This window comes from Octopus sinensis, linkage group LG16 (assembly GCF_006345805.1).
Source record: "Octopus sinensis linkage group LG16, ASM634580v1, whole genome shotgun sequence".
Classification (NCBI taxonomy): domain Eukaryota; kingdom Metazoa; phylum Mollusca; class Cephalopoda; order Octopoda; family Octopodidae; genus Octopus; species Octopus sinensis.
The window spans coordinates 36576003-36602504 of NC_043012.1; the positions used below are offsets into that span (position 1 = coordinate 36576003).

At 39.6% G+C, this 26502-nt stretch overlaps 1 protein-coding gene and 1 long non-coding RNA gene across 5 annotated transcripts in view; one reads left to right on the forward strand and one right to left on the reverse strand.

Annotated features, from left to right (window-relative positions):
* Window positions 1-26502, reverse strand: part of LOC115220302 (putative uncharacterized protein DDB_G0294196) — a 69071-nt gene that overhangs the window by 14617 nt on the left and 27952 nt on the right. For all 3 annotated transcript variants that reach the window (XM_036510002.1, XM_036510001.1, XM_036510000.1), the window contains exon 3: window positions 4288-4328. In XM_036510002.1, the coding sequence (XP_036365895.1) occupies window positions 4288-4328 (41 nt within the window). The remainder of the gene's footprint in view (window positions 1-4287; window positions 4329-26502) is intronic.
* The window catches only part of LOC118766562, a 28683-nt gene continuing 28478 nt past the window's right edge, over window positions 26298-26502 (forward strand). Inside the window, exon 1 of one of the 2 annotated variants that reach the window (XR_005002499.1) lies at window positions 26298-26502. This exon is cut by the window's right edge and continues 645 nt beyond it. This is a non-coding gene — a long non-coding RNA (uncharacterized LOC118766562). The other variant, XR_005002500.1, reaches the window with a different exon arrangement.

Below are 26502 nucleotides of genomic sequence, written 5' to 3' on the forward strand. Positions count from 1 at the left end.
ATAGGAGCGTGAGAGGAGGGAGTGGAAGGCAAAGCAAAGTATATGTGTGTGTGTGTATATATATATATACAGAGAGAGAGAGAGAAGGAATTGAGAGGCGTAGCAGAGAAGCTGTGAGTGAGAGGTGAAGAGATGATCGAGGGGAACGGTCAGAGGTTATATCGGAGGAATAGAGGGAGACTGGAGGCAAAGAGAGGGAGGTATATATACACTTCTAATTTGTCTACATACATACACAAACACTAATATTTATCTACACACACGCGCATGTGTGTGTGTACAATCGGATGTATATATATATACACGCGCGTGTGTGTGTGTGTGTGTGTATATATATAATCTTGAGACAACATAGGTTTGTTGGGAAGATATATTTTATGTAATGGAGTGTATGAGCGTGCAGGAGGTTTCGTTTAGCCCCAGGTATATAGCTCTGATCAAGCGCACCTATAATAATAAAAAGGGCTGCCGACCGCGACCATCTTGTGTCCCCCCCCCTCTTCCAGACACCGCATCCCAGTCTAGGATCGCAATCTCCGATAAAACGTCACGTTTTCGAGAGAAAACCGTGTGATTTAAGAGAGCTTTTGGTACAGGTAGCGAGGTCGAAGCGAAAAACTAAGAAGGAAGGCTGAGGGAACAGAATATGAGAAACGAATGTATATAGACAGATAGATAGAAGGGCTAATACAGAGGCAGTCGGATATATAGACATATAGATGGATACATAGAGAGAGTAATAGATGGCTATAGAGATGGACTGATGGAAAGACCTGTACACGGGCTGATAGTCGGATATAGATATATATATTTAGAGAAAGACCGACGGCTAAGCTCGTTCAAGAAAGTGCCATTGAAAAGGTGGGCGGATAGATAGAATAGATAAATAGACAAGGAACTGATTCGAGACAGGCAGAGAAGGATCACAACTACACAGACAAATGTACGGACAAAATGAACGTAGCCAGACACTATATATATATATATATATATAAATACCATATACATACATTATGAGACAGAAACTGATAAACACTCAGTCTGAAGGAAACACACACACGTATATGTATGTGTGCGTATATATATGGAGAGAGAGAGAGATGTGAAGGTGAGACTTATTGTCGAACAAAGAGAGGTTGGGTTGATTATTTAGCGACGACGGCACTCCATTTGTGGTAGAAGTGACAGCTTACGTATAGTGTGGAAGACAGCTAAAGGGGACAGTGTCGCCTCCCGACACAGCAATGACCACCACTTAAAGTGTCTACCGACAGCGAGAGAGAGAGGAGAAATGGTGCTGCATTTAGAAATGGAAATAAAAGACGACATTAAGAGCTGCTACACGGAACCATGGTGAGAAAAAACCCCTGAGAGGACCAGGAAAGGGTGAAAGGGAGAGAGATAGTGCAAAGATGTGTGTGTATATGGGATTTGTCTGTCGTATCTTTCTTTATATACGGTGTTATCTATCTTCGACGATCTCTCATTCTCTCTCTCGTGTGTGTGTGTAAAAGGGGTGAAACGTGAAGTGAACTAGAATAAAGGGATAGATTAACAGATATATGACTTTGAGACGTGTAGAGATGAGAGACAGACAAATCTACATCGATAACACATACAATATACACAGATATTATAAGAGCGAAGTGTGTGTGTGTGTGTATATATATACATACATAGGTAGATAGATATGAGACACTGCGTTACAGAACAAGCAATGTTCACTACACACATACACATATAGGAATAGAGAGGGGGAGAATAACGATAGATTGATATGTATAGGCTCGGCTATATAGCGATAGGCAAACAGGCTACAAGATATAACAAAAGATATATATATATTTATATATATAACGATAGACGAATGTTGTATAGAGGAGGCTATATATATAACGATAGACAAATATGTATAGACGAGGCTATATAACGACAGCTAGAAAGGATATACACCGATAAACTGTTGGAGATGGTGATAGACTTATAGATATATATACATATAACTATAGTTATTGCTTAGCCCAGAGTCTATCCTGTTCGGAGATATTCTAGCCATGGCCATCCCATCGTTTTTTTTCTTCTAGGCACTGTGTTGTTAGAGCTGCATTATTCAATTGTGCTCTTCGCTTTCTTAAGACAGAGGAAAATTTGGATGTTATTTCTAGCAGATTGAGCGATTAAGTAACGGCTGGTACGTAGAATGGTGGGTATACATGGCAAGTGTTTAAAGGTGTATATAAAGATGAGAGCGGAGGGGGTCCATTATTTCCTGCTAGCTCTACTCACACTCTCTCCTTCCAAGATAGACAAGTGCGTAGCAAGTGTGATGAAGGCACTTAGCATTAGTGATGATGATGATGATGGTGGTGGTGGACACGGAAGGGAACTGCAACCAAAATCCAACATTAGGGCCACGACACATATTACTGGGTTTCGACGAGCCATCGACGGAACCTGTCCACACGGTGGTTTCACTCGCAAGAAATAGCAACCAAATCTCCTTCAAATTACGTACATCACCCCCACTGTCTGAGAAGAAAGCACACGACGGACATTGTGGTCCCGGGTTCCTTGTATATAAGAAAAAAAATGAGATGGCCACAACTGGAATGGCTTCCATCATATGCCTGCTCGGTTAGAGCTAACTTAGGGCTAAATAACACCACTAATGTTAGGACAATTTTATATCAATCAGTCTATCGACACACTACCATCTACAGCCCCGTAAATATACACGCACACGTAACCGATCTGGTGTGTATATACATGATATATACATAATTATACGCAGATATACAAACATAAGGGAGAGAGAAAGAATACAAAGTAGGTTAAAAGGAAAGGAGGGGGGGCTGGTTATGGTTATCAGGCTTGTCCAAAAGCGAGGAGAAATGGCCTAAACTGATTAAGATAAGAGATTTCAAATAGATGTTGTTGTAGATGTTAATGTGGTCGGTTGCGAGAGAGAGAGAGAGAGAATAAAAAGAGCCATGATGACCGAAAGGGATCCAGTACGTGTCTCCCTTGTGTAACATCACCGCCACCACCACGAAGACAGTTCGAGTTCTCCCTGTTGGACAAATATGCCAGGACCCATAGGCGTAGACGGACGGGGTAGACGACATGTGCGAAATACCAATATTGCTACGACATTGCTCGTGGGGAGGACGGATGGCCATTGCAAATCAGACCGACTCCACACACACACACACACACTTGCACGAACGTATTACCATTAACACGCACGCACCATACATACATATATACACACACACACACGAGAGAGAGCGGCAGAGACCGACCAAGGTGTCCGAAGAGGAGGTGGCTAAACAGTGGACCAGACGGTGCAGGTGAAGGGTCAGTGGTGTTGGCCAGTTGTGCTTTGGACAACACGTAACGTAATAAAACACGACGGCCCCCAAGGACGAGACGGAATGCAGGTTGTTTGCAGGGAGACACTCAAACTCGGCAATTTCAACAAATATATTCCAGAATCTTTCATATCTTCTAATATTTCTCTCTTTTCTTTTTCAGATATTTATTTTACGCATATTTTTTCCCCTTTTTTCCTCCGTCAGCTCTGGTGTTTCATTTAATGAAGTGTGGAGTTGGCAGTTTGAGGTGGTAACTCGCTGTCACAATGTATTCAACATATAGAAAACTGGTGGAGAAATATAGAGTGGAATAAACCAAGTCGACCCACCGAGGGACCCCTTAAAATTAAGGTGAACAGCAAATGTGGGGGCCAAAGGACACGGGATTGTATTTTCAACAAAGTAGATGACAATTCGAGAGAATCGAGTGGACGCCATATTGGGGGAAAAGTGTCTGGATGTGGTTTTTGTGTTTTGATCGTGGCGAGGATGTTTTTTTCGAGGAGGGTGGCCACAGACAGAAGGGCTGCAAATATAGACGAACACTGCTTTTATGGATCCACCAGCTTCAAAACAACCATTTCCGACCAATAAATAACCGAGGGAAAAGACTAAGGTTGCGCAAGAGAATTAATCTTAATTTCAAGGAGAGATATTAGAAATAAAGCCAGAAGAGAATATTCCGAAACCATTAGGAAGATTAAAATCAATGGTTTGTTGGGAGATCGTTGAAATATCATCAAGAAGAGATGAAAGCGAGAGGAAAAGGTTTGTTATTTGTGGAAAATAATCAACGATGTCGGCCATGATGTGTGAGAGAAAAAGTAAGAAGCGAGAAACTATTAAGGACAAAACGACGAAGGAAAAACATTCTGAATATACACACATATATATAGAGAAAAGATAGACCTACCTCCGGTTCAGGTTTCGCTGGCGACCGCTTGGTTTTCGGAGCTGAAAAAGACGAAAGAAGACCATCTACGTTAATGTAGGTGGAGTGTGAGGACATTTGTGTAGGAACCAGTGAAGAAACACCGAGTCCCACTCACAGCACTTTCCAACAATGTTTGAAGGGCTCGTGGTTGATTGGGGGTCATCGGTGAGGGAGAGACGAATCGACGGTCTTCCTGCCCCGAAAACGTAGGCAGAACGGTGACTGTATTATTAAATGGAGTTCGTCATAAACAGTGAAAGAAACTGACGGACAAACGTGTCTACCTTTGAAGAGAGCTTCTGTCATCGGTGAAGATGGACAGTCGGTAAGGAAGAGAGAAAGACTAGGGTCTGTGGAGCCATTGATGGTCCAAGTAGAATGGAGGTCGTGACACGGCGAATTTGCATATTGTCCGGAAGCTTCAGAAATAATAAAGATGTCAGGTTGTTGGGTTATGAAAGAGAGAGAGAAACCTGGCGAGTCTTTTCAGTGGAAACGGCCAGAGAAATATTAGAAGGTAGGACTTCTGAAGGGTGGAGGAAGTGAGGCTCACATTGATGGAAAGTGAATGTGGTCGAGAAAAATAAGATGGAGAAGAAGAACTTCAAGACAATAAAATAGATATTATTTGGTTGGTGGTGATGGTCGTATACGGATTGCGGGGAAGGAGAAAGAGAAAGGCTCAGTAAATTAGTAGATGGCAAAGATAACACCTCATGGAGGAACACAGGCGTATCTCTATGAAAAGAAATCTGATGGACGTAATCCGGGGTTTCAATATTTATTAAAGATGTTGGATTGCTGCAAATAAAATCATAAAAGATGGATAGATATAATTCTTGCCAATCTGAATATTAACAACATCCAGGCGGAGAGGCTGGTGCTGTCGAACCGCCTATATATATATAGTGTGTGTGTGTGTATATATATATAATGTGTGTGTATATATATATATATATAGTGTGTGTGTATATATATATATGTGTGTGTGTATATATATATAATATGTGTGTGTGTATATATATATAATATGTGTGTGTGTATATATATATATATAATATGTGTGTGTGTATGTATATATATATATATAGAGAGAGAGAGAGTGTGTGTGTGTGTATATATATATATATATATATAGTGTGTGTGTGTAGATGTTTTGGTGAATATTTAGCCGTAAAGGTGCCTTTTGTGGATATGTGTGATATAATGGATATCTATAAACACGAGATGTTTATATATTGTGTGTGTGTATGTATAACACACATATATATATACTGCACACTCGTGTGACACAATAATCACATATATGTATTTATGTGTATGATTATAACACGAGTGTGTGTGTGTGCGCAGTGGAAAATATGTGTGTGTAGTGAACGATGTATGTGTGTATGTATATGCAGTATACTATCTGCCTATATATATATATATATATATATATGTGTGTGTGTGTGTGCAAATGTGAGGGCGAGTGAGAGTGTGTGAATATATGTATGGTGTATACGTATATATAGTGTATAGAATGTATATACACACACACATATATATACATGTAAGGTTTTTCGGGCTATATATATTCATACATATACATTTATCCAGAAAGAGAGTGTGTGAGTGAGTGTATATATGTGTGTGTATATACATGATCGGCCATATTAGATGGAGTAGCTGGTGGTTTATTGATTTGGAAAAATTGAGTGGAAGTGAGAATCTAAGAGGACAGATGATAGAAAAGACATTGTTTTACCATCAATGTCAACTAAATGTGGAGATTTGTGGAAAAATAAACGACAGAACAGGGAGATTCGCCATTATTAGTGAAGAGGGTGAATGTAGGGGGGGAGAGAGAGAGAGTAGTTGCTGCCACGAGTGGTCTTATGTGTGTGTGTGTATATATATATGTATGTATATATATATCTAAGTGTGTTTATAGATGTTATATAAAATGTGTGGTCTCTAAAAATAATCAGTGTGGAGTCGTTATATAAAATGTGTGTGTATATGTCTATACAATCTGTGTGTATAGTCGTTATGTGTGTGTCTATACAATCTGTGTGTATAGTCGTTATGTGTCGATACAATCTGTGTGTATAGTCGTTATATAAAATGTGTGTATATAGTAATACATGAATTGCAAGTCTACAGTATATCTATCTATCTATAGACACACACGCGATGTGTGTGTAGAGTCAGTCGTATTATATACACTGTTAGAGTATTAAAATCGTCACATAAAATCTGATGTCTACAGTCACTATACACACAGCCTCTGTATATATGGTTATATAAAATCTGTGTATATAATCGTAGTTCACACAATAACGATTATGAAGGATCGTCATATAGGATGTGTGTATGTATTATATACAATCAATCTAAATAGAAATGTGTGTATGTGTGTAAAAGTCATTATTCACAATGTATGTATGTATATATGTATGTTTGTGTGTGTATACAGTCGTTGGCCGACATCTCAATGTGTATAGTCCTTATTCACAATTTCCGTGTGTGTCTATATCGTTGTTCACTGCGCGCGTGTCTATATATATATAAATATATATATAGTCGTTTATTCACGATATGTGTGTATATAGCCGATCATTCACTATGTGTATAATTTTCATATACAATATGTATGAACAGCCCATACATACAATGGGTGTATATATAGTCACCATGTATACAATGTGTGTGTGTGTAATCGTTACATGTACTTTTTGAGTGTATAGTCGTTATATACAATCTGCGTGTGTTTAGACATGGTATACAATGTGTGTAGACGTTATATATATACAATCTGCGTGTGTTTACAGTCGTTATAGGCAATCTGTATATCTACTGTCGCTATACAGAGTCTGTGATGTGTGTATAGTCGTTATACACAATCTGTGATGTATGTATAGTCGTTATGTACAATCTGTGTACTTACAGTCGTTATATATCGTCAGTGATGAGTGTATAGTTGTTATACATTGTGTGTGGTCGTTATACACAATCTGTGATGTATGTATAGTCGTTATGTACAATCTGTGTACTTACAGTCGCTATACATCGTCAGTGATGTGTGTACAGTCGTTATACATTATATATGGTCGTTATACACAATCTGTGATGTATGTATAGTCGTTATGTACAATCTGTGTGTCTATAGCCGCTATATACAGCTCGTGGTGTGTGTCCAGTCGTTATACACAATCTGTGATGCGTGTACAGTCGTTATACACGGTCTGTGATGTATGTATAGTGGTTATATAAAATTTTCGGTGTGTATGTGAGAGAAAGATGGTCTGGGAGCGGCAGATCGATGGTTAAAACATGGTAAATACCTTTAAAAGCGTTTCGAGGCATTGCTGAGAATGAATAGTCGACGGATTGTGAATTTTTCCTTTGTAGTAGCATGAGTTCTTCAAGTGCGGAGCAAATGAATAGTTAAAGTCTGTTGCAGTGTCGTAGCGACAAGTGATGGTGGCTGTCTGTGTGTGTGTGTGTGTGTGTGTAGATGTGTAGCAGTGGAGCAGTGTGTAGCAGTAAGTGTGTAGTAGCAGTGGGTCGCCGTCGCCGTCGTCGTCGTGGTGGTCGTCGATGTCGATGTGTGGAAGCGAGGAAAGACTGGAGAAGGGGAGGAGAATGAGAAAGAACCGGAGGAGACGGAGGCTGAGGGGCGGAAAGAGGCGAGAGAGAGAGAGAGAGAGAGAGAGGAAGACAGGGATAGGATGATGACCGAGTGTGTGAGAAATGGCTAAGGAAGTGAGTGAATGAAAGAGAGAGAGAGAAAGAAAAAAGAATAGGAGGAGACGGAGGCTGAGGGGCAGAAAGAGGCGAGAGAGAGAGAGAGGAAGACAGGGATAGGATGATGAGCGAGTGTGTGAGAAATGGCTAAGGAAGTGAGTGAATGAAAGAGAAAGAGAGAGAGAAAGAAAAAAGAATAGGAGGAGAGTGAGAAAGAATAAGGTAGTGATTGAGAGCGCGAATAGAGAAAGAGAGTAGGAGGAGAGAAATAAAGGGGAAGTAGAAAATGAAAGAAACAGGAAAAGATAACTGGGAAAAAAAAAAGAGAGCGTAAAAGGAGGAATAGAGTAAAAGTATGAGAGAGGGAGAGAGAAAAATAGGAAAGAGTGTGAAATGAAGAGGAAATAAGTGGAAAGTGAAAGAGAGAGAACGAGACGAGTGTGAGAGAGGGAAAATTATATGAAAGAGAGAGAGAGTAATAAAGAGGAGGAAGTAGAGAGTGGGACAGGAGGAGATAACTGGAAAGGAAAGATAAAGAAGGAAGGAGTAGCAGGAAGAGAAAAGAGAGAGTGAGAGTAGGAGTGAAGTGTGTCGTCGAGGGGGGAGTTGTAGTAGTCGTAGTGGTGGTAGGAGCGGCAACGACTGTCTTTGACAGAATGGAATGGTGAGCAGTCGTGAGGCTGCTTTATTTATTGTTGTATTCGAAATCGAGGAGAGACTTGGTGTCTTTTCTACAGTAAGTGGATCTTGGTTAATTCGTCAATGTTCTAAACAACATATTACCGTAGACCCACGTTAATCGTAGATAACCACAGCCTCTTGTTTTTCCCCAAGTCTTTCTTTAGACCTTTCCCAATAAAACAGTTTTCCAATTCCTAAGTAAAAAAAAAAAACCCAAAAAACAGGAAAAACCGACCCAAAAAAATACTTAAACGACCTTATTTACACGATCGGATCCTTCTCAAGTGGTGTATAAAATGAACATCAACCAACTCAAAAAACAACATAAAATCTATTTTATTAATTTGGCATTTATTCATTTAAATTTAACCCTGATACGAACCTAATTAGGGATCCTTCGGGGACACTCATCGTTTCTTTCCACTTTCATTGACCTCTAGTTTTTATTCCCTCACAGAAATTAGATATTTGGGTCTCTCTAACTTGACATAGATTCTATGTATATCCGTGAAGGAGAGAGAAAACGCGGCAGGAAATTACCATTGATTATGAATTTTTTTCAGAATAATTTCTTTTAAAATTGATGAATTTCCCAATTGTTATCTTTGTGTTTTGTGAAGTGTCCATAATTTGTTTGGAGATCGAATCTAAAATTAACTTAAGAGACGATCGTAGTAGTGTTCTTGTTGCTACTACTAATACTGCACCTGACCTAAATGTCTGTGGTTCCATCCAAAGAGAAGAGATTCTCACTGGCTGAACTAAGGTATCAGACCTACTTGGAGTCGGCGGAGGGGGCAGCAGCTCTTAGAGTTGCTGGATTTAAAACAAAAATCGGTTCGGATTCGGTTTCATTCTGTGAGTCTCACCTGCTGTATTCTTCATGTGAGGTTAACAAACACCAGAGCCAGAACAAGTTACCTACATTAATGTCAAGGCCACGGTGTACTTTGATGGCAGCTTTTAATTACAACGCTAACCCAAACCGTTTCACATCCATTTGCTATTGAACACCTGGGCTGTTTCGCTCATATAATCAAATCACCATATTTCAATCGACCTTTTTTAAAGTGCTTCCCAAGATTTCCGGTTGTTCTAAAGAGAAACCCCGATTTATTTTTTTTTAATCACCTTATGTTTGTTTTCTTCAGTTTCATTTAAATCAATTTTTGTTTTGTTTTCTTTAAAGAGAAAAAAAAAACCCTAACAAATATACAAAGATTTCCGCCCCTTCTCCGTCGTGTTCCATAAAATATTAACATTTATTTCACTCTGGCAAATAACCTGCTTCACTCACACTCGAGTCTTTCCTCAGCTCTACCTTCTTCTGTCTCCTCCTCCTCCTCCTCCTCCACTTCGTACATGGCAACACTGTTCAATAATATATTTTCTGTCGTTCTTCCCAACACAATCGAAGAATTTCTCCGTTTCAAACACATTCGCAAATGTCTGAATTAGTATGAAAGGTGTTCTGTGAGACCCCTGTCTGCTTTCTTCTCTCCACCACTTGCCGTCTGCCTCGACAGACATAATCAGTCTTCCCCGATCTTGCTTTATTGCTATCACGTGTATCACCACCAGACACTCGACATAGAAAGAGGCCGATCTCTCAGATTCCGTTGGTTGAGCGATTTACACGAAGAGGTAAGCTCTGTCGCCACTCGGTTTCGATTCTCGGTTGATGTAAGTTGCTAATCCATTCTGAGGATATGCCGTTTCCTCTGTTCTATATAGGGCCCTCAACGTTTTCCCTTCTCCTTCCCTATAAATACTGAACCCTAAACGTTTTCTTTGTACCACACCCCCACCCCCATAAATTCTGGTCCTTAAACGTTTTCTCTTTGTCCCCAAACGCCGACGATCATTCGATTTAGGGACTATTATTGTGGTTTCGGTTTCAAATCCTCACTTGTGTCCCCAAACCGAGAGATCTAACGGTGCCTTGCTAGCCACAAAACAAACCAACATATCTAATAATGTTATGGACTTTACTAACCATATCTCGACTATCGTCTCCCATAGATAAAACTGTCACCAAATCCCACGAGTGTTAACCCGATGCCATGTGCCAAGTATTTCATCGGTCGGTGGTCATCTTAAAACCAGTTATACTTGTGTAGTATTTCTTTAAATTAACGAAACATCGGCCTTTATCGATTGTTAAAAGACTGAGAAATGTCCTAAAAATACACCAAGGTCTGCTTGGACACTCCCACATAGCTACGAGTCAGTAACACCGTATTTGACTGTTGAATGTTTTAATTCGTCATCGACAGGATGTTTGGTTCGTATCGAACAGACAAATAAAGAATAATGATTAAGTCTCCGTGACCAGCTGCCCACACCCACCTGTCTAATCATTTTACCTTAGGAAAAGGCATCAGCACCACACATTCACATATCCCGTTCTCTCTTGGTGGTGGTGAGAAACAAAGAATAAAACAAACAAATGCTTTGATCGCGGTCTTCTTCGCCTCGACTGGCAGTGTTTAAGGTATGGTGGTCACTATGAGTTGTATGTGGAGCGTCACTTTGGTAAATATCGAACCTACGACCTTTTCGCACAGGGTGTCCACCACGTTCAATGTCCAGAGTACAGAAACTATAGGAAATTTACAAATAAGGCAAGGCATTTCACATTTAAATTACACATCAATTAAATTGACAGAATGTGTGTGTGTGTGTGTGTGAAGGTGTCTTGTCCTTATCCCAGGTCGGATCTCATCGATCGAGCAGATATTTGTTCAAAAGCATTCCACCCGTGATTATCTCGTCTTCTTTTAGTAACACTATACAACGAACTACATTAATCAAAATATCATTTTTCTTTTTACGCCGTAGAAGTATATTTTGGAGGTGGCTGCTATTTCTAGCGGATCTAGCGATCACATAGAGTCAATGTGTGGTCACATAGCCAAAATGTGTAAACATCATGTAATATAACATATTTCATGTAGGAGGTATATAACATTATGTATTACTAATACGTAGCCAGTAAATGGTTGTATATAACAGTATGATATTATATGTATCCATGTAGATGTGTATATAATTGTCTTGTTCTAATATATATATATATATATATATAGTAGTATAAGCGATTACATAGTGTGATGTAACACCAGGTAAATATATATAGCATGATGTAATATAAACTACTACCCGGGGATATATTTCAGTAGATTACTTACTATATTAGATGTGTGTATATATATCTTCTATCTTTTACTTTTTCAGTCAGTAGACTGCGACCACGCTGGGGCACCGCCTTATAGGATTTTTTAAGTTGAAAGGATCGACTACAGTACTTATGTTTTTGTTGTTTTTTTTTAAACCTAGTACTTATTCTAACAATCTCTTTAGCTGAACCGCTAAGTTACGGGGGAGGTAAATACGCCAACACTGGTTGTCAAGTGGTGGCGGTAGGACAAACAGGCTCACACACACACAAATATATCATATATATATATATATATATACACGACATGCTTCTTTCAGTTTCCATCTACCAAATCCACTAACAAGGCTTTGGTCGGCCCGAGGCTGTAGTAGAAGACACCTGTCCAAGGTGCCACGCAGTGGAACTGAACCCGGAACCCTGCAGTTGTGAAGCAAGCTTCTTACCACTGCCACGCCCGCGCCTATGTATGTATCTATGTATTAGCAATGTGTTTATATATATAATATTATAAGTGTGTGTCAACGTCCAACACCGTTGGACTATTATAGTCTTAGTTGTGTTGCTAACAAAATTAATATTTCTGTTCAACAAAATTTATTTACTTTTCAAGCCCTCAATGGCACTGAAATAAATACCAGCAATATACGTGTGTTAATTCAAATTACTTTTACTTCTACCGTCACAAACTAACCTATGACGTCACTCATCCTGCTAAAAATAGCAGCCAACCTGTTATAATCACACCTTACTGTCTTTAAGAAAAAAAAAAAGAAGACATTTAGATAATGTAATGCTAAATATACTGTGTTTGGATATTAAAACCAAAACGAAATATAGGTGGCCACAGCTGCAGTACCTTTCCTCGCAGAGTTGTTGACCTAACAATAAACAACTGACCTTGTGTCTGAAGATGTAATATCAGATGTAGTCAGAAGTTTACTACAACTGACATATTTATGTCTAATCAATGGATTTCTGGAGCATTCTGACTAACAGACATGTAATATAAACTGACCTGGAAGGTTGTAAGTCTGGTGGCTTTGTGAGTTTTTCTGTGGAACAGTGTAACCTGTAATGAGCTGTCCTTAAATAATAACTGCACTAAAGAAAACATTGGTAAACAGTTAAACTTAGAATCAGGAAACAAAGCTGGCCATTTTAAATAAAGGGGCAAAATGGGAATATACAAAGGAATTTGCACTAATGAGGAAAATATCTGAGGTTCAAAGCAACATTTTAACCCTTTTTTTTTTTTTTACCATATTTCTCTTGAAATACACTGTTGTGGTTTCAATTAATTTAGGAGAAGAATTTAGTAAAAAAAAAACTTTGTCATTACTAAGTCAGTGTTTAGAACATAAATGAACAAGGAAGTTTGGTGGAAGATTTTAATTTAACCCACTTTAAAACAGAATGTTTGTATCAGGGAAGCACGAGTGGTCTCAGGTGGGTTGGTATGAAAATGGTTAAAGGAAGTGGAGGTAGAAGGAAGAATGGATTGCGTTGGATGACCTCAGCATATTACCGGTACTATCAGTTATCCATAAACTCATGAAATCTAAAACCAACTGCAACATAACTTTTATTCTAAAGCAGACAAGCAATTATAAACCATCTGGTTACAGCTTTCTAATCATTTCTGCTGCCTTCACTGCCCCCTCCTCTTATACACACGTGTCCTTAGCTGAGCCCAAGCTAATGTAACTTTTATTTTTCTCAAAAGTTATTGACAATTTTTCTTCTGGGTTGGTTTCCTAGTATTGACACAAAGTGACATATGGTTGAGTTTCAAACTAAACTGGCTTTAGCCTTACACAACAGACAGCTCGGCATTTTCTCCACTGTAGCAGAATGGCATTCACATTGATTTAATAATAATATTAATAATAATAATTGTGTACAGTGCTCAGGTGCACTACAACTCATCTAAAGTGTATATATAATCAGGTGTAGTTTCAGCGGATTTTGGAAAGCATGAGGGCCTTAAAGGATGCAGTGTCATGGTAGTCAACAACTAACGCAGGCAGTTTATTCCATGCTTCAGCAACTCTGAGCGTGAAAAAATGTTTCCGAAAGTCATGGGAGCTGTGTTGTTTTCTGACTTTGTAGGCATGTCCACGTGTGTTAGACACATGGAGATCAAAAAGGTGAGCATCCTTTGCCATCTACCTATTATTATCTTAACTTAATCCTCAATCCTATATACACTGTGTAGTTAGTATACCATTTAAATGATGAAGCTTAGTCAAGGCTCCAAAACAGGACACGCAAAACAAATCTTAGCACCATTTTCTTAAGTATTTAGTATTTAGTTCCATTGTTCACTGAGGACAGTGACCCTCAAGCAATGCACCATGCCACAATAGTTGTGACATAGAATTAAAAAGAAAAAAAAACAAACAGAATTGACAGTTTTAGAAAATTCAAGTTAATGCTTCAGTGACTTGAGAAAAATGTGTTATTTGTAAATTTGTTATACACTAGTATGACCAGTATAATAAGGTAAGCAATAAGTTTTCTACATTACTTTCTAATTTTTAACCTTTTTGCTACCAACCCACCTGAGACCACCCCTACTGGTTCTATGATACAAAGTGATCTAAATTAAAATCTTGCATCAAAATTTCATGTTTTACTTCCAAACACCAGCTTAATAACAACAAAGTTATTTTATTAAATGTTTCGTTAGCTTTAAAAGAAATTAACCGAAACAAAAGCCGTGTGTTTCACCAGAGATTATCATCGTTTTCTGATGTTCACTTTTTTGTATACTTGCATGGGTCAGGTAGAATTTGTTGAGGCAGATTTCCAATGACCAGCTGCCCTTCCTGTTGCCAACCCGCATGTGGTGCCAAGCAAGGTAACATTTCCCCTTTACAAGATTGTTTGTATGATGGCCAAACTTATTTACGACCATCACACGATATCTAAACAAAAGTACCACACAAACCCACACATGATGGGCTTCTTTCAGTTTCCATCTATCAAATTCACTTACAAGGCTTTGGTTGGCCCAGAGCTATAGTAGAAGACTTGCCCAAGGTGCTGTACCATGGGCCTGAACCCTAGACTACATGGTTGGGAAGGAAACTTTGAGAACCACTGACAGAATGTGTCGGACACAATATAGTAAAAAATATTTTTGCACACAATAATAAATAAATACAAGATCTTTCTCTAAGAATATAACTTCACAAGGAATCAGTTATTACAATATTCTTTTCTACTCAGGCACAAAGCCCAAAATTTTTTGGGGAGTGGGCCCAGTCAATTAGATCATCCCCCAGTATGCAACTAGTACTTAATTTATCGACCCTAAAAAGATGAAAGGCAAAGTTGACCTCAGCAGAATTTGAACTCAGAATGTGAAGACAGATGAAATATCACTAAGCATTTTTCCTGGTGTGCTAATGTTTCTGCCAGCTCGCCACCTTAAAATATTCTTTTCTACTCTAGGCACAAAGCCTGAAATTTTTGGGGAGGCGGCCAGTCGATTAGATAAATCCCAGTACACAACTGGTACTTAATTTATCGACCCCAAAAAGATGAAAGGCAAAGTCGATCTCCACGGAATTTGAACTTAGAATGTAAAGACAGGCGAAATACTGCTAAGCATTTTGCCCCGTGTGCTAACGCTTCTGCCAGCTTGCTACCTTCAGTTATTACGATATTAAGGGTTAAGGCCAACTTATGATTGTAGGGTCCAGAGTTTGATTCCTGGTGGTGTTTGGTGTGCTTTTGAGCAAAATACTTTATTTAATGTTGCTCCAGTCTACTTGGCTGGCAAAAATGAGTAGTATTTATATCTCAAAGGGGCAGCCTTGTCACATTTTGTGTCACACTGTATGTCCCTAAGTACACGTGTCTGTGGAGTACTCAGCCACTTGCACATTAATTTCACGAGCAAGCTGTTCCAATTGATTACATCAACTGGAACACTTGCCATAACCCACAGAGTGTCGCTTACAGGGGTGGACGCAAGGAGGGGCCTGAGGGGTACATGCCCCGCTCAAGAAAAACATGTGCCCTTCTAAATAATGTTATTACAGCCTTTTCTCCTGGAATTGTATTCACTTTTGACCTTGTGCCTTCCCTTCGAAAAATTCCTGGGACCGCGCCTGACTTATATATACTACAAGATTCTTTTAGTCTCTGTCCACCATACCAGTGGCACATAAAAGGCACCATTCGAGTGTAGTTGTTACCAGTGTTGTCTTACTGGCACTCTAGCCCTGTGCTAGTAGGGTGTTAAGAGCACCATCTGAGCATGATCGTTGCCAGAGTGGCTATCTGGCCTCCGAGCCAGTGACACATAAAAGGCACCATTCGAGCGTGATCATTACCAGCATCGCCTTACTGGCATCTGTGCTGGTGGCATGTGTAAAAAGATTCGAGCGAGGTCATTGCCAGTACCGCCTGGCCCCGTGCCGGTGGCACGTAAAAAGCACCCACTACACTCTCGGAGTGGTTGGCGTTAGGAAAGTCATCCAGCAGTAGAAACTCTGCCAGATCAAGATTGAAGCCTGGTGCAGCCATCTGGTTCGCCAGCCCTCAGTCAAAATCGTCCAACCCATGCTAGCATGGAAAGCGGACGTTAAACGATGATGATGATGATGATGAAATCCACAAACACAGCTTTGGTTTGCCATAGTAGAAGGCACCAACCCAAGTTGCCCCAAGGTATGTGTATGCACTGTATTTGCTTAATATCAAAATACTAGACATTTACTGAACTACATATTAATCCCATGCATTAAATTAAAATATTTTTATAATGAATTGAGACTCATTTACTCTATATATTTAATAATGAGGGTTGGTGCTCTGCATAAGGCAAACCAGGCTGTCACCTGGGGTACAGCACAAATTCTGAACAACTTCAAAAATTTCTTCATCTAATTAAAAACAAGAAAGCTTAATTATGAAGACAACGGGTGAGGTTGTCCCGGGACAGATGGGTAGGGAGGGATGAGATAAGAAGCCTATGGGGTATTATAAACTGTCACATGATTTGTTTTGAAACATTTCAAATTCTACCAGATATCAGGTTAACTTGATTATGTGCAGGATCATAAAATTATACACAATGTAAAGAGGGTGGTGGCTGGAGGAATACGTAGGAAAAAAACTGGAGAAGGAAGCACATTTTACAGGGATGAATGAGTAGGATGCACATTATAGGGATGAAAGAAAGGGGTGTGTACTTTAGGGTAGGAGAGGAGTATGCACTTTATGGAGTTGGGAGAAAGGAGAACACAATGAAGGACTAGGAAAAAAGGGCATATATTCAAGAGCTTGGGGACTAGCAAGGGGTGCATATTGTCAGGCTGGGAGAGGGGTGTATACATTGTAGGGCTGGGAGAAGAGGGTGCATATAGAGCGAGGAGAATGGAGAACACATTGCAGGGCTGAGAGAGAAAATGCACATTATAGGGCATAGGGCTTGGAGAAGGAAGATGTGGACTATCAAGACAGGAACCCTGCTAATGTCTCTATATATATAAATGGCAAAATGTCTGTCTGTGTGTGTGTCCTTTATACAAATCCACAATTTTTCAGTTAGAGGGCACGCACTTTCTATGGTCATTCAAAACCGTCCAAGGGTGGTCGTGCACATCTTTACATTTCCCCAGTCAACCCGCAAAGCCATTAAAAAATCAATAGAAGTGACTTTTTTTGTCAATTTTCTATCCAAAACCCAATCAAAATGCCTGAAACGTGATATGCCAATTGAATGCCAGCTAGGTGTATGTGATTGGTCGGGGGGTTTGGGCAGTACTCGTATGTTAGAGTGCACACACACAGCTGTATATGCATGCACTAGTACTATGACCCAGCAGCGCTGGGTCATAGTGCTAGTAATTAATATTTTACATTTAGACTCTGAAGGGACCAGCTTTATTGTTTTGAAAACAGATTTCCATCTGTCAAATCTGCTTAATTCTTAAATGACTGACCACTTTGAAAAGCCAGTAAGATAGATATGTAGAATATCACAAAATGCTTTGTGGTGTTTAGTTACATCCCTGTATAACAAGAGCAAATGAGAGCTCTGTCATTACTTGACTTGCTAGAAATAACAGCCAGCTCTCTCGTATACGACATTCTACTATCTTAAAGATAGAAGGGCAAAATGGACAACCTCATCTTTGGTTTGTGAAAAAGATGAGATGAATGTTCGTCACGGGGCTGCTTGATCAGGGCTGACTTAGGGCTAAATACGCCAGCAAACTTAGTTTAACCCTAGTTGCCATCAATGATTCTATCTTCCATTTCTCTAGAGTAAATAAGTACCAGTTATATATTGGTGTTCATTCAAACATCTTTACCTCCTCCCCTCAATTTATGTCCTTGTGCCTGTGCAAAAAAAAAAAATTAAGAATATTTGACAGCCTCTGCTTCTTAGAACTGGCTGGTCTTGTACTTCTTCCACCCAAACACCTGTAACCTGTTGGCCTCTCCACCTCTCATCACCCTTGTTGCACCCTATTCCCCCACCCCTTCCCTGCACTAGCCACTATTTCCAATCCTTCTTCCCCAAGACACCTTCCTTTGGAGTCTTCTTGCTGCTCAGGTGTTGACCAGCAACACTTTGAACAGAACATCAATGACATCAAACTCACTGGTCTTGGAAAAGGGCCTGCAACAGTCAAAGCCACTGCCCCTTCCTCCACAAACAGTGAAAAAAACAGAAACCAAAAAAAAAAAAGAAGAAAACAGGCAAATTAAAGAAAATCCAAGTTTTATCTTTTACTTGTTTCAGTTATTAGAGTGTGGCCATGCTGGGGCACCGTCTTGAAAACTTTTAGTTGAATGAATTGGCCCCTGGACTTATTTTTATTTTCAGCCGGATACTTATTCTATCAGTCTCTTCTACTGAACCACTAAGTTATAGAGACATAAACACATCAACACTGCTTGTCAAATAGTAGTGGGGAGTGGGGGGGCAAACAGACACAACCACACACATATATCTGTATCTATCTATCTGTATATATATATATATATATATATATATATATATATATATATATATATACACACACACACACACACCCAAGAGGCTTCTTTCAGTTACATCTATCAAATCCACTCAAAGGGCTTCAGTCAACTATAGCGGAAGGCATAAGGCGGTGAGCTGGCAGAAACGTTAGCACACCAGGTGAAATGCTTAGCCATATTTTGTATGCAATTACATTCTGAGTTCAAATTCCGCCGAGGTCAACTTTGCCTTTCATCCTTTCGGAGTCGATAAATTAAGTACCAGTTACGCACTGGGGTCGATATAATCGACTTAATCTGTTTGTCCCCTTGTGGGCAGTAAAGAAATATATAGCGGAAGACATTTTTACCAAGATGCTACACCATGGGATTGAACCTGGAACCATGTGGTTCCGAAGCAAACTTTTTACCACACTGCCACACCTGCACCAACAGTTTGGTCATTTATTTCTCAATTTGGTTCTGCATTCTTCACAATCAGAGTCGACTTGGTTTTTCCTCATCTTTCTGCAGTTTGATTAATTAACTACAAGTTGCTGTTTAGCCCCAGGTTATCTCTCAGCAGACTAATGATGACCAAAGGATTGTTTCCTTATCTTCTTAGGATAATAGAGTTTGATTTGAGAAAATTTGGCTGTTGTTTCTAGCAGGTAAAAATACTCTGTAGCAGCTCCCTGGTTGACTTGTGTATCATTCAACATCATCTTTGTCATCTTTATTTTATATCTTTCACATTCTAGCATGAATGAAAATGGTAATCTCTTTATGTCTGCTTTTCCATGCTGTCATGAGTTGGATGAGTCCTCATAGTCTAAGTCAATTCTTGCTCTGAGTTACAGCCCTCCTATGTTACATTTATGGTATGGTTTCTATGGCTGGATGCCTTTCCTGACAGCAATCTCCTCAGAGTGTGCAGGGTCTTGCAGGCAAATTGAGACCAAATTTTAGCAGGTGGCTTAATGGGTTTGACATCCCATTTTTGACAAACCTTGCTTGCTTGAAAATCTATTCCTCCTCTTTACTTTTCAGATAAATTGCAAACTGATTTGAAAACAGAATGTCATCGAATAACAAAATTGTTCTGCAATCATTGTTTTGGCATGCATCGTGCATGCTGCCAATAAAATTGTCAAGTTGACGAAACTTCCAAAAGCAACAGTTTATTGTGTGTATTGTTGTTGGCATCCTTTTTATCTTGGGAGACAATGGAGTTGCGCATAAAATAGTCTAGTCCGGCTTTTACATTTCATGTCCTGATACATTTCCTGCTGTGGCTGTGTAGTCCTATCCTGGACAAACACTCCTACAGGGTTACGGAAAGGAGACAACCTTCAAAGAAATCCCGAGTGGAGCCCCGAAGGTGGTTTAGTGTTCGACTCGACACTCTTCCGGCAGCTCCTGCAACCAAGCTGGTGCCAAACGTAATGCTCTGCACTCCTTTGGACTACATCAGCAAGGTCGAGAGAGGAAACCTGACGATTGGGCTACCCAGGACTTTCTTATCTCTAGCTCAGGCCTGCGCAAAACTGGAGAGGACACTTCAGTGCTGCTGTAAAAAGCTGCAGAAACAACACGGGAGGTAACAGTGTGTATAAACAATTTTAAAAAATGGGAAATATTGATAGAAAAGAACATAAGACTTGAAGTAATTCCAAGCACAATCCAAAGTTTTCCAATGGCCTCAAATGCTCAACTGAAGCCAACCCATCCACGACCACTCTTGCAAAGAAATGCAATGTGTCCTTTCCTTGGTGTCCACAGCTGTGAATGTTAGTTAGTTAGTTAATTTGGCTCAAGAGCAAATAGCAAGGCCATGTAGGGGGACATGGAGTTAAGTACAGGGTGGTGTTCATGTAAAGAGTTCAGGCCACTTGAGGTCCTTGGTGTGACCAGCTGTGTTCAATGATACTGCCACTTCCTAACAGCCAAGGCCAAAGCAATCAGAGCCATGAGATACCCAAAGCATCAAGCTTTCTTGTTTGTGAATGAGTAGAAGTTCACTGTGAATGCCGAGGTGAACCACAGAAATTCTCCAGTGATTGCAAACAACCTTTCTGACGCCCCCCTGTGTTTGAGACTATTTACACTTACCCTAAAAATAACCAGTTACATCTTTGAAATCTTGAAGCCATGAAATAATGCATGATCAATTGAAAACAATGTGAATAAATAAGCATTACATTTGAAAAAGTGATCCGAATGCTAAAGGGTTAAAGAAACATAGGGGCTCCCATCGAAATTTCATGGCTAATTTCATGGGGTTCCAAACCCCAACTAAAAGGAATTGAAACAAACGTCACGCATTTCAAAAGAAATAATCTAACTAAAAAAGGTTAATTTTAAAACCTAGTTTTGTTTAGCTTTCCCTGCAAAGTGCACAATTCCTTATTCAATCTCCAGTGCTTCTGTAATCTTTTAAACTCTTTTGATACCAACTTACTTGAGACCACCCCTGATTCTATGCGATAAGATTCTCATTTTATAGTGATCTCAGTTAAAACTTCTTAGAAAATTTCTTGTTAATTTATTCTGGTCATCAGCTTAATAACAACAAAGTTATTCCACTAAATTCTTCGTTATTTTCAAAATTAATTCAAACAAATGCAGTGTGTGACAACAAAAAATATGGAAATAAAAGTTAAGGGTCTAAACATGGCTTGACAAACTTTTGTTTTTCATGTTTCTAGCTGAAGGAGTGCCACTGTTATTTAGCTTCTAGTGAAGAGGATGCTTGAATTACACCAAAGTAATTTAGTAAAGTATAATATGATGAATAATTAACAATCATCATCGTTTTATATCTGCTTTTCATGCTAGGCTGAATGGGTCATTATGGCCCAAATCAGTTCTTATTTGGAGACAGACTGGAGAACCATGTCTCATTCATATGTTCCATTATGGCATAGTTTTACCAGCTGGATACCATTCTTAACACTAAACAGGTTACAGTGTACTGGACGAATTTTATTGTGGCACCAGCACTAGTGAGGTTATCATGTCTTTAGACATATTAAAGGATCCTTTCAATTCTACATTGTCCCCACTCATTTGTTAACCACTCAACACAGTTTGCTGAATGCATTTTATTGTGGCACCAGCACTAGTGAGGTTGTTTTCTACCCTGTTACCCTGAAGAGTTTTCACTATTCTATGGTGTCACTGTTCATTGAACATAACATGATTAGAACAGTGAACAGAAGTGAACATTAACAGAACTAGGAGGAGTAGGTGGTAGTTGAGGGAGTAACGGAAGAGAGAAAGAGAGAGTAAAAGCCACATATCTGTTGATGAAAAAGCGTGAATAAGGGATATCAATAATTAAAGTCTGGGAAAGAGGGAGTGATGGCTGGCAGCACAGAAAGAGAGATGGTAGGAAGTTTCACAAATGAACAACTCTGATCCCTCATACATAGGCATCTTGCTAGAAGAGAGAGGTGAGGATAGTGTTAGGGGTTGTACTGAATATGGTGACGTCCAATACAATCCTTCATCAGGATGACACACTTCAGTGAACAGGAGAGATCCATTGGTGTCCTTAGTTATATGAGCAGCGGCAACCATAAGGATGTTACCAGGAAATAATTTAACAATATTCTCTTGCAAAACAAATACATAAACATAAGGACAGTTATGATTCTTTCTTTTTTCTTCAACATAGATTTATCAGGGACTAGTAGGACCCATGAATATTTCACGGAATAAAGGGTAAACTTATTGGGTTATTTCTGAAAACTTTACCCAAAGAAAAAAAAAAACTGAAAGTGTAGCCTGTGTTGTGTCTGTATCAAAAGATAGTCTCTCATCTGTTAATCATTGAAAAGCGAAAGAAAATGAAATATGATGATTAATTAATGCACTCTGTATATACATATACACTATAATTTATGCACAATTTTAAAAACTTAATACACAGCACTCTCCCTTTCGCCTTCTTCCTTTTTTCTCTCTTCTTTTTCTTTCTCACTCTTTGCCTTTCCCTTCAACTAATCCTGTGAAAGCGTTGCAGACGGGTTAAGTAACAGAGGAAAAAAATTTATTTAAAAAAGGAGAAAAACTACACATTTCTCTCACCCCCACCTTTCCCTCCTCTCCCTTCAACTAATCCCATGAAAGCGTTAACGGACGGGCTAAGTAACGGAGAAATAAGCAGGATTATTATAAGGATAGTTATAGCTTATCAATTCAGTGCTCCTCGAATGTCGGGTGCTTATGTTATCAGCCTCACAATGATGTAAACTCTGGCAAGGTTTGCGTGAAGCCATTACAGGAACGAATGTGTAAAAGACGAAGACAATCACCAACAGATTCCAACATTTAAAGGCCTTCAAATATACTCCTCCTCGTTGTTCGACCATCTTCTACATTCACAACAACAAGTCTCTTTTTTATTTTTACCTTCTACATGTTTCAGTCATTAGAGTGCGGCCATGCTGGGGGACAGCCTTGAAGGATTTTAGTCGAACAAATCGACCCCCAGTATTTATTATGTTTCTGGAAAACCTAGTACTTATTCTATCAGTCATTTTTGTCGAACCACTAGGTTACAGGGACGTAAACACACCAACACCAGTTGTCAAGCATTGGTGGTGGACAAACACACACACATACACGCGTATGCCCGCATGGAAAACGGACATTAAAAGATGATGGTAATGATGATTATATATATATATATATATATATATATATATACACACGACGGGCTTCTTTCAGTTTCCGTCTACCAAATCCACTCGCAAAGCTTTGGTCAGCCCGAAGACACTTGCCCAAAGTGTCACATAGTAGAACTGAACCCGAAACCATCCATATGGTTAGCAAGATTCTTACCACACAGCCATGCCCGCGCCTCTGCTTTTCACAACCACCTCTGTCCCACTAAATGTCACCCTCCTTTTTTATCACCCATTCCGCGTCACTCATCTTAGACCCCAACCGTCTTTTTTTATCCAGTCCTTCTTCTCCTAGGGCATTAAGCCCTTGTAATTCTCTGCCTATCCACAATATTTCTCCCCAAGTTAAACGCCAACTTCATCAGTCTGACCAGCCGTTGAAGATCCGAGTTAGTCATCGGCAGACTTTGCTCATGATCTCAACAAAAAAAAAAAGGAAAAGAGGAGATACCGTAATATATGAATGTCTACAATTGCTTCTGTCTTCCTTTTCACCAACCTTAGGGACTATCGAATTAATAGAGAGGTTGAGAAAAGACGGTGGATGGTAGAATAGGGTGCGCACAGCTAAATAGTGTACAAGTTATTTTAGTTAACAATCAGAGTTTAATTCCAATAGTCAACTGCTTTTTCACTAATTTGTGGGTCGTTGATGAAACAACTTACCAGTCGAATAGTTGAGTTGGTATAAAATGTAGCTTTGAGTCTCGACAATTTCTAACATAAGGCAAAGGCCCATTTGTTTTTGAGAAGTTAGTGAATAAATCGACTCCGGTAATTTGACTTATTTTATTTTATTTTATTGACACGGGGGTGATAAAATGCAAAATCGACCCCCGAAAGAATTGAAAACAACAGGACGAGGACTAAAGTAACAACCACAGGCCCACTGTGTTCAACGACATTGAACCAATCGACTACTTTGATGCTCCACTGATTCTACAAACCTACGACTTTGATAACAATAATTATTTTAGCAAGGAAGTTCTTCGTGTTCTATTTTTTTTTTTTAGCGCTACTCAATTGGACAGTTTTTCTAAAGTAAATGTCTCCCTCCACACAACTTCAACAAACAAAGCAACTTTGGTAAGTGTAAATGTTCTCACAGGATCCAGATATAGCTCTGTTTGTGCGCCAACACCAACATTGCAGTCAGGTGTCAACACAGTCTGAATGTATTAAGGTACCAATCACGGCCAGAGTGAAATAAAATACTAATACAGTCATAATGTAATTGTCAACACTTTTTAATGTGGTAAGGTGTTAATGCAGCTTTATAGTGTAAATAAAATAGCACGAAAGGCATGGGGTAACATAGTAAGGTACCAACACAAGTCAGATAGTTTTAATGTTGTAAGGGAATAAACAGGTATAGTGTAATAAACAATCCAACACAGGTATAGTGTAATCAGGTGCCAATAGGAGTGGCTGTGTGGTAAGTAGCTTGCTTACGAACCACATGGTTCCGGGTTCAGTCCCACTACGTGGCACCTTGTGCGAGTGTCTTCTACTATAGCCTCGGGCAGACCAAAGCCTTGTGAGTGGATTTGGTAGACGGAAACTGAAAGAATCCCGCCGTATATGCATATATATGTGTCTGTTTGTCCCCCAACATCGCTTGAAAACCGATGCTGGTGTGTTTACGTCCCCGTAACTTAGCAGTTCAACAAAAGAGACCGATAGGATAAGTACTAGGCTTACAAAGAATAAGTCCTGGGGTCGATTTGTTCGACTAAAGGCGGTGCTACAGCATGGCCACAGCCAAATGACTGAAGCAAGTGCAATAAAAATATCAACGCAGTTTTAATGTGAAAAGGTACCAACACAACCATGAAAGCTTTCCAACGGATTGTAGTGGCACATGGCGGTTCCCGATGTATTTCTATTTAATATGTGAAACGTTACAGCGAGACGTGTTTTCCTTCGACCATATTACAATTATAGGTGGATGCCAACAACAGCTTTAATATTATGATTGTAAGTAGTAGATTTAATCCGTCATCGGCTTTAAATCCACCACCCGGCCATCTGGGTATCTTTAGTCTAATATATTTTATTAGAGGTGATCGTACCAGGTCTTCTGTTTGAGGACATCACGTTCCTTTCCTTCCCTGAAAAGGACCGGGGGTCGCGGCCCCTTATCGTCTGAACGAGAAGCCACGAGTAAATAAAATAAAAGGTGAAAGTTAACCAATATTGTTCTGGTGTGTTACGAAGGTCGATGAGACTTGATGGGGTTAAGAAGTCCAGCCGGGAGGGAGGGGTCATGTGTCAAAGGTCAATTGACAGAGGATGGGAAGCTTCCGTGGACCCACCACGGATCGTTTGGAATGGAGTTAAGATCCAGAGAGGAAGGAAAAAGACAAAATAGCTCGGTTACATAACGGATGTCGACAGGAAAGAAAGAAACCCAGTGTTGTTATTATTAGTAGTAATAGCAGTAGCAGTGGTAGCGGTCAGTGATTTTTGTTGTTTTAGAGTAGAGCTACGGTTAAAGGTATTCCACCCATGACTATCACATCTTTTTTTTAAAGCTATCTTGGACGTTTCTATTATTTAATGTATCCTGTCGTTATATAAGACGGCCGGGTGAGATTTTAAAGTTTAACTGCTATTTCTAGTAGAACGGACGACTGCGCTCCCCTCCCGAGATCGACAACGATGGTAGCAGTAAGTGGTGGTAGTAGTCACAGTAGTAGCAGTGGAGTAACAGGAATAGTTATAGTGGATGTAGTAGTAGGAGTAACAAAATAGTAGTGGTAGGAGTAGTAACGTAATGCTGGAGCAAGTAGCAGCAGCAGCAGAGACGTGGTGGTGGTAGAAGTAGGTATAACTGACGTGGTAGCGGAAGATTCAGTATCCAGAAGTAGACATTGTATAAAAGAGGAAGAGAGAGAGTAGAAGGGAAGGATTAAGTGGGAGTATGAGCGA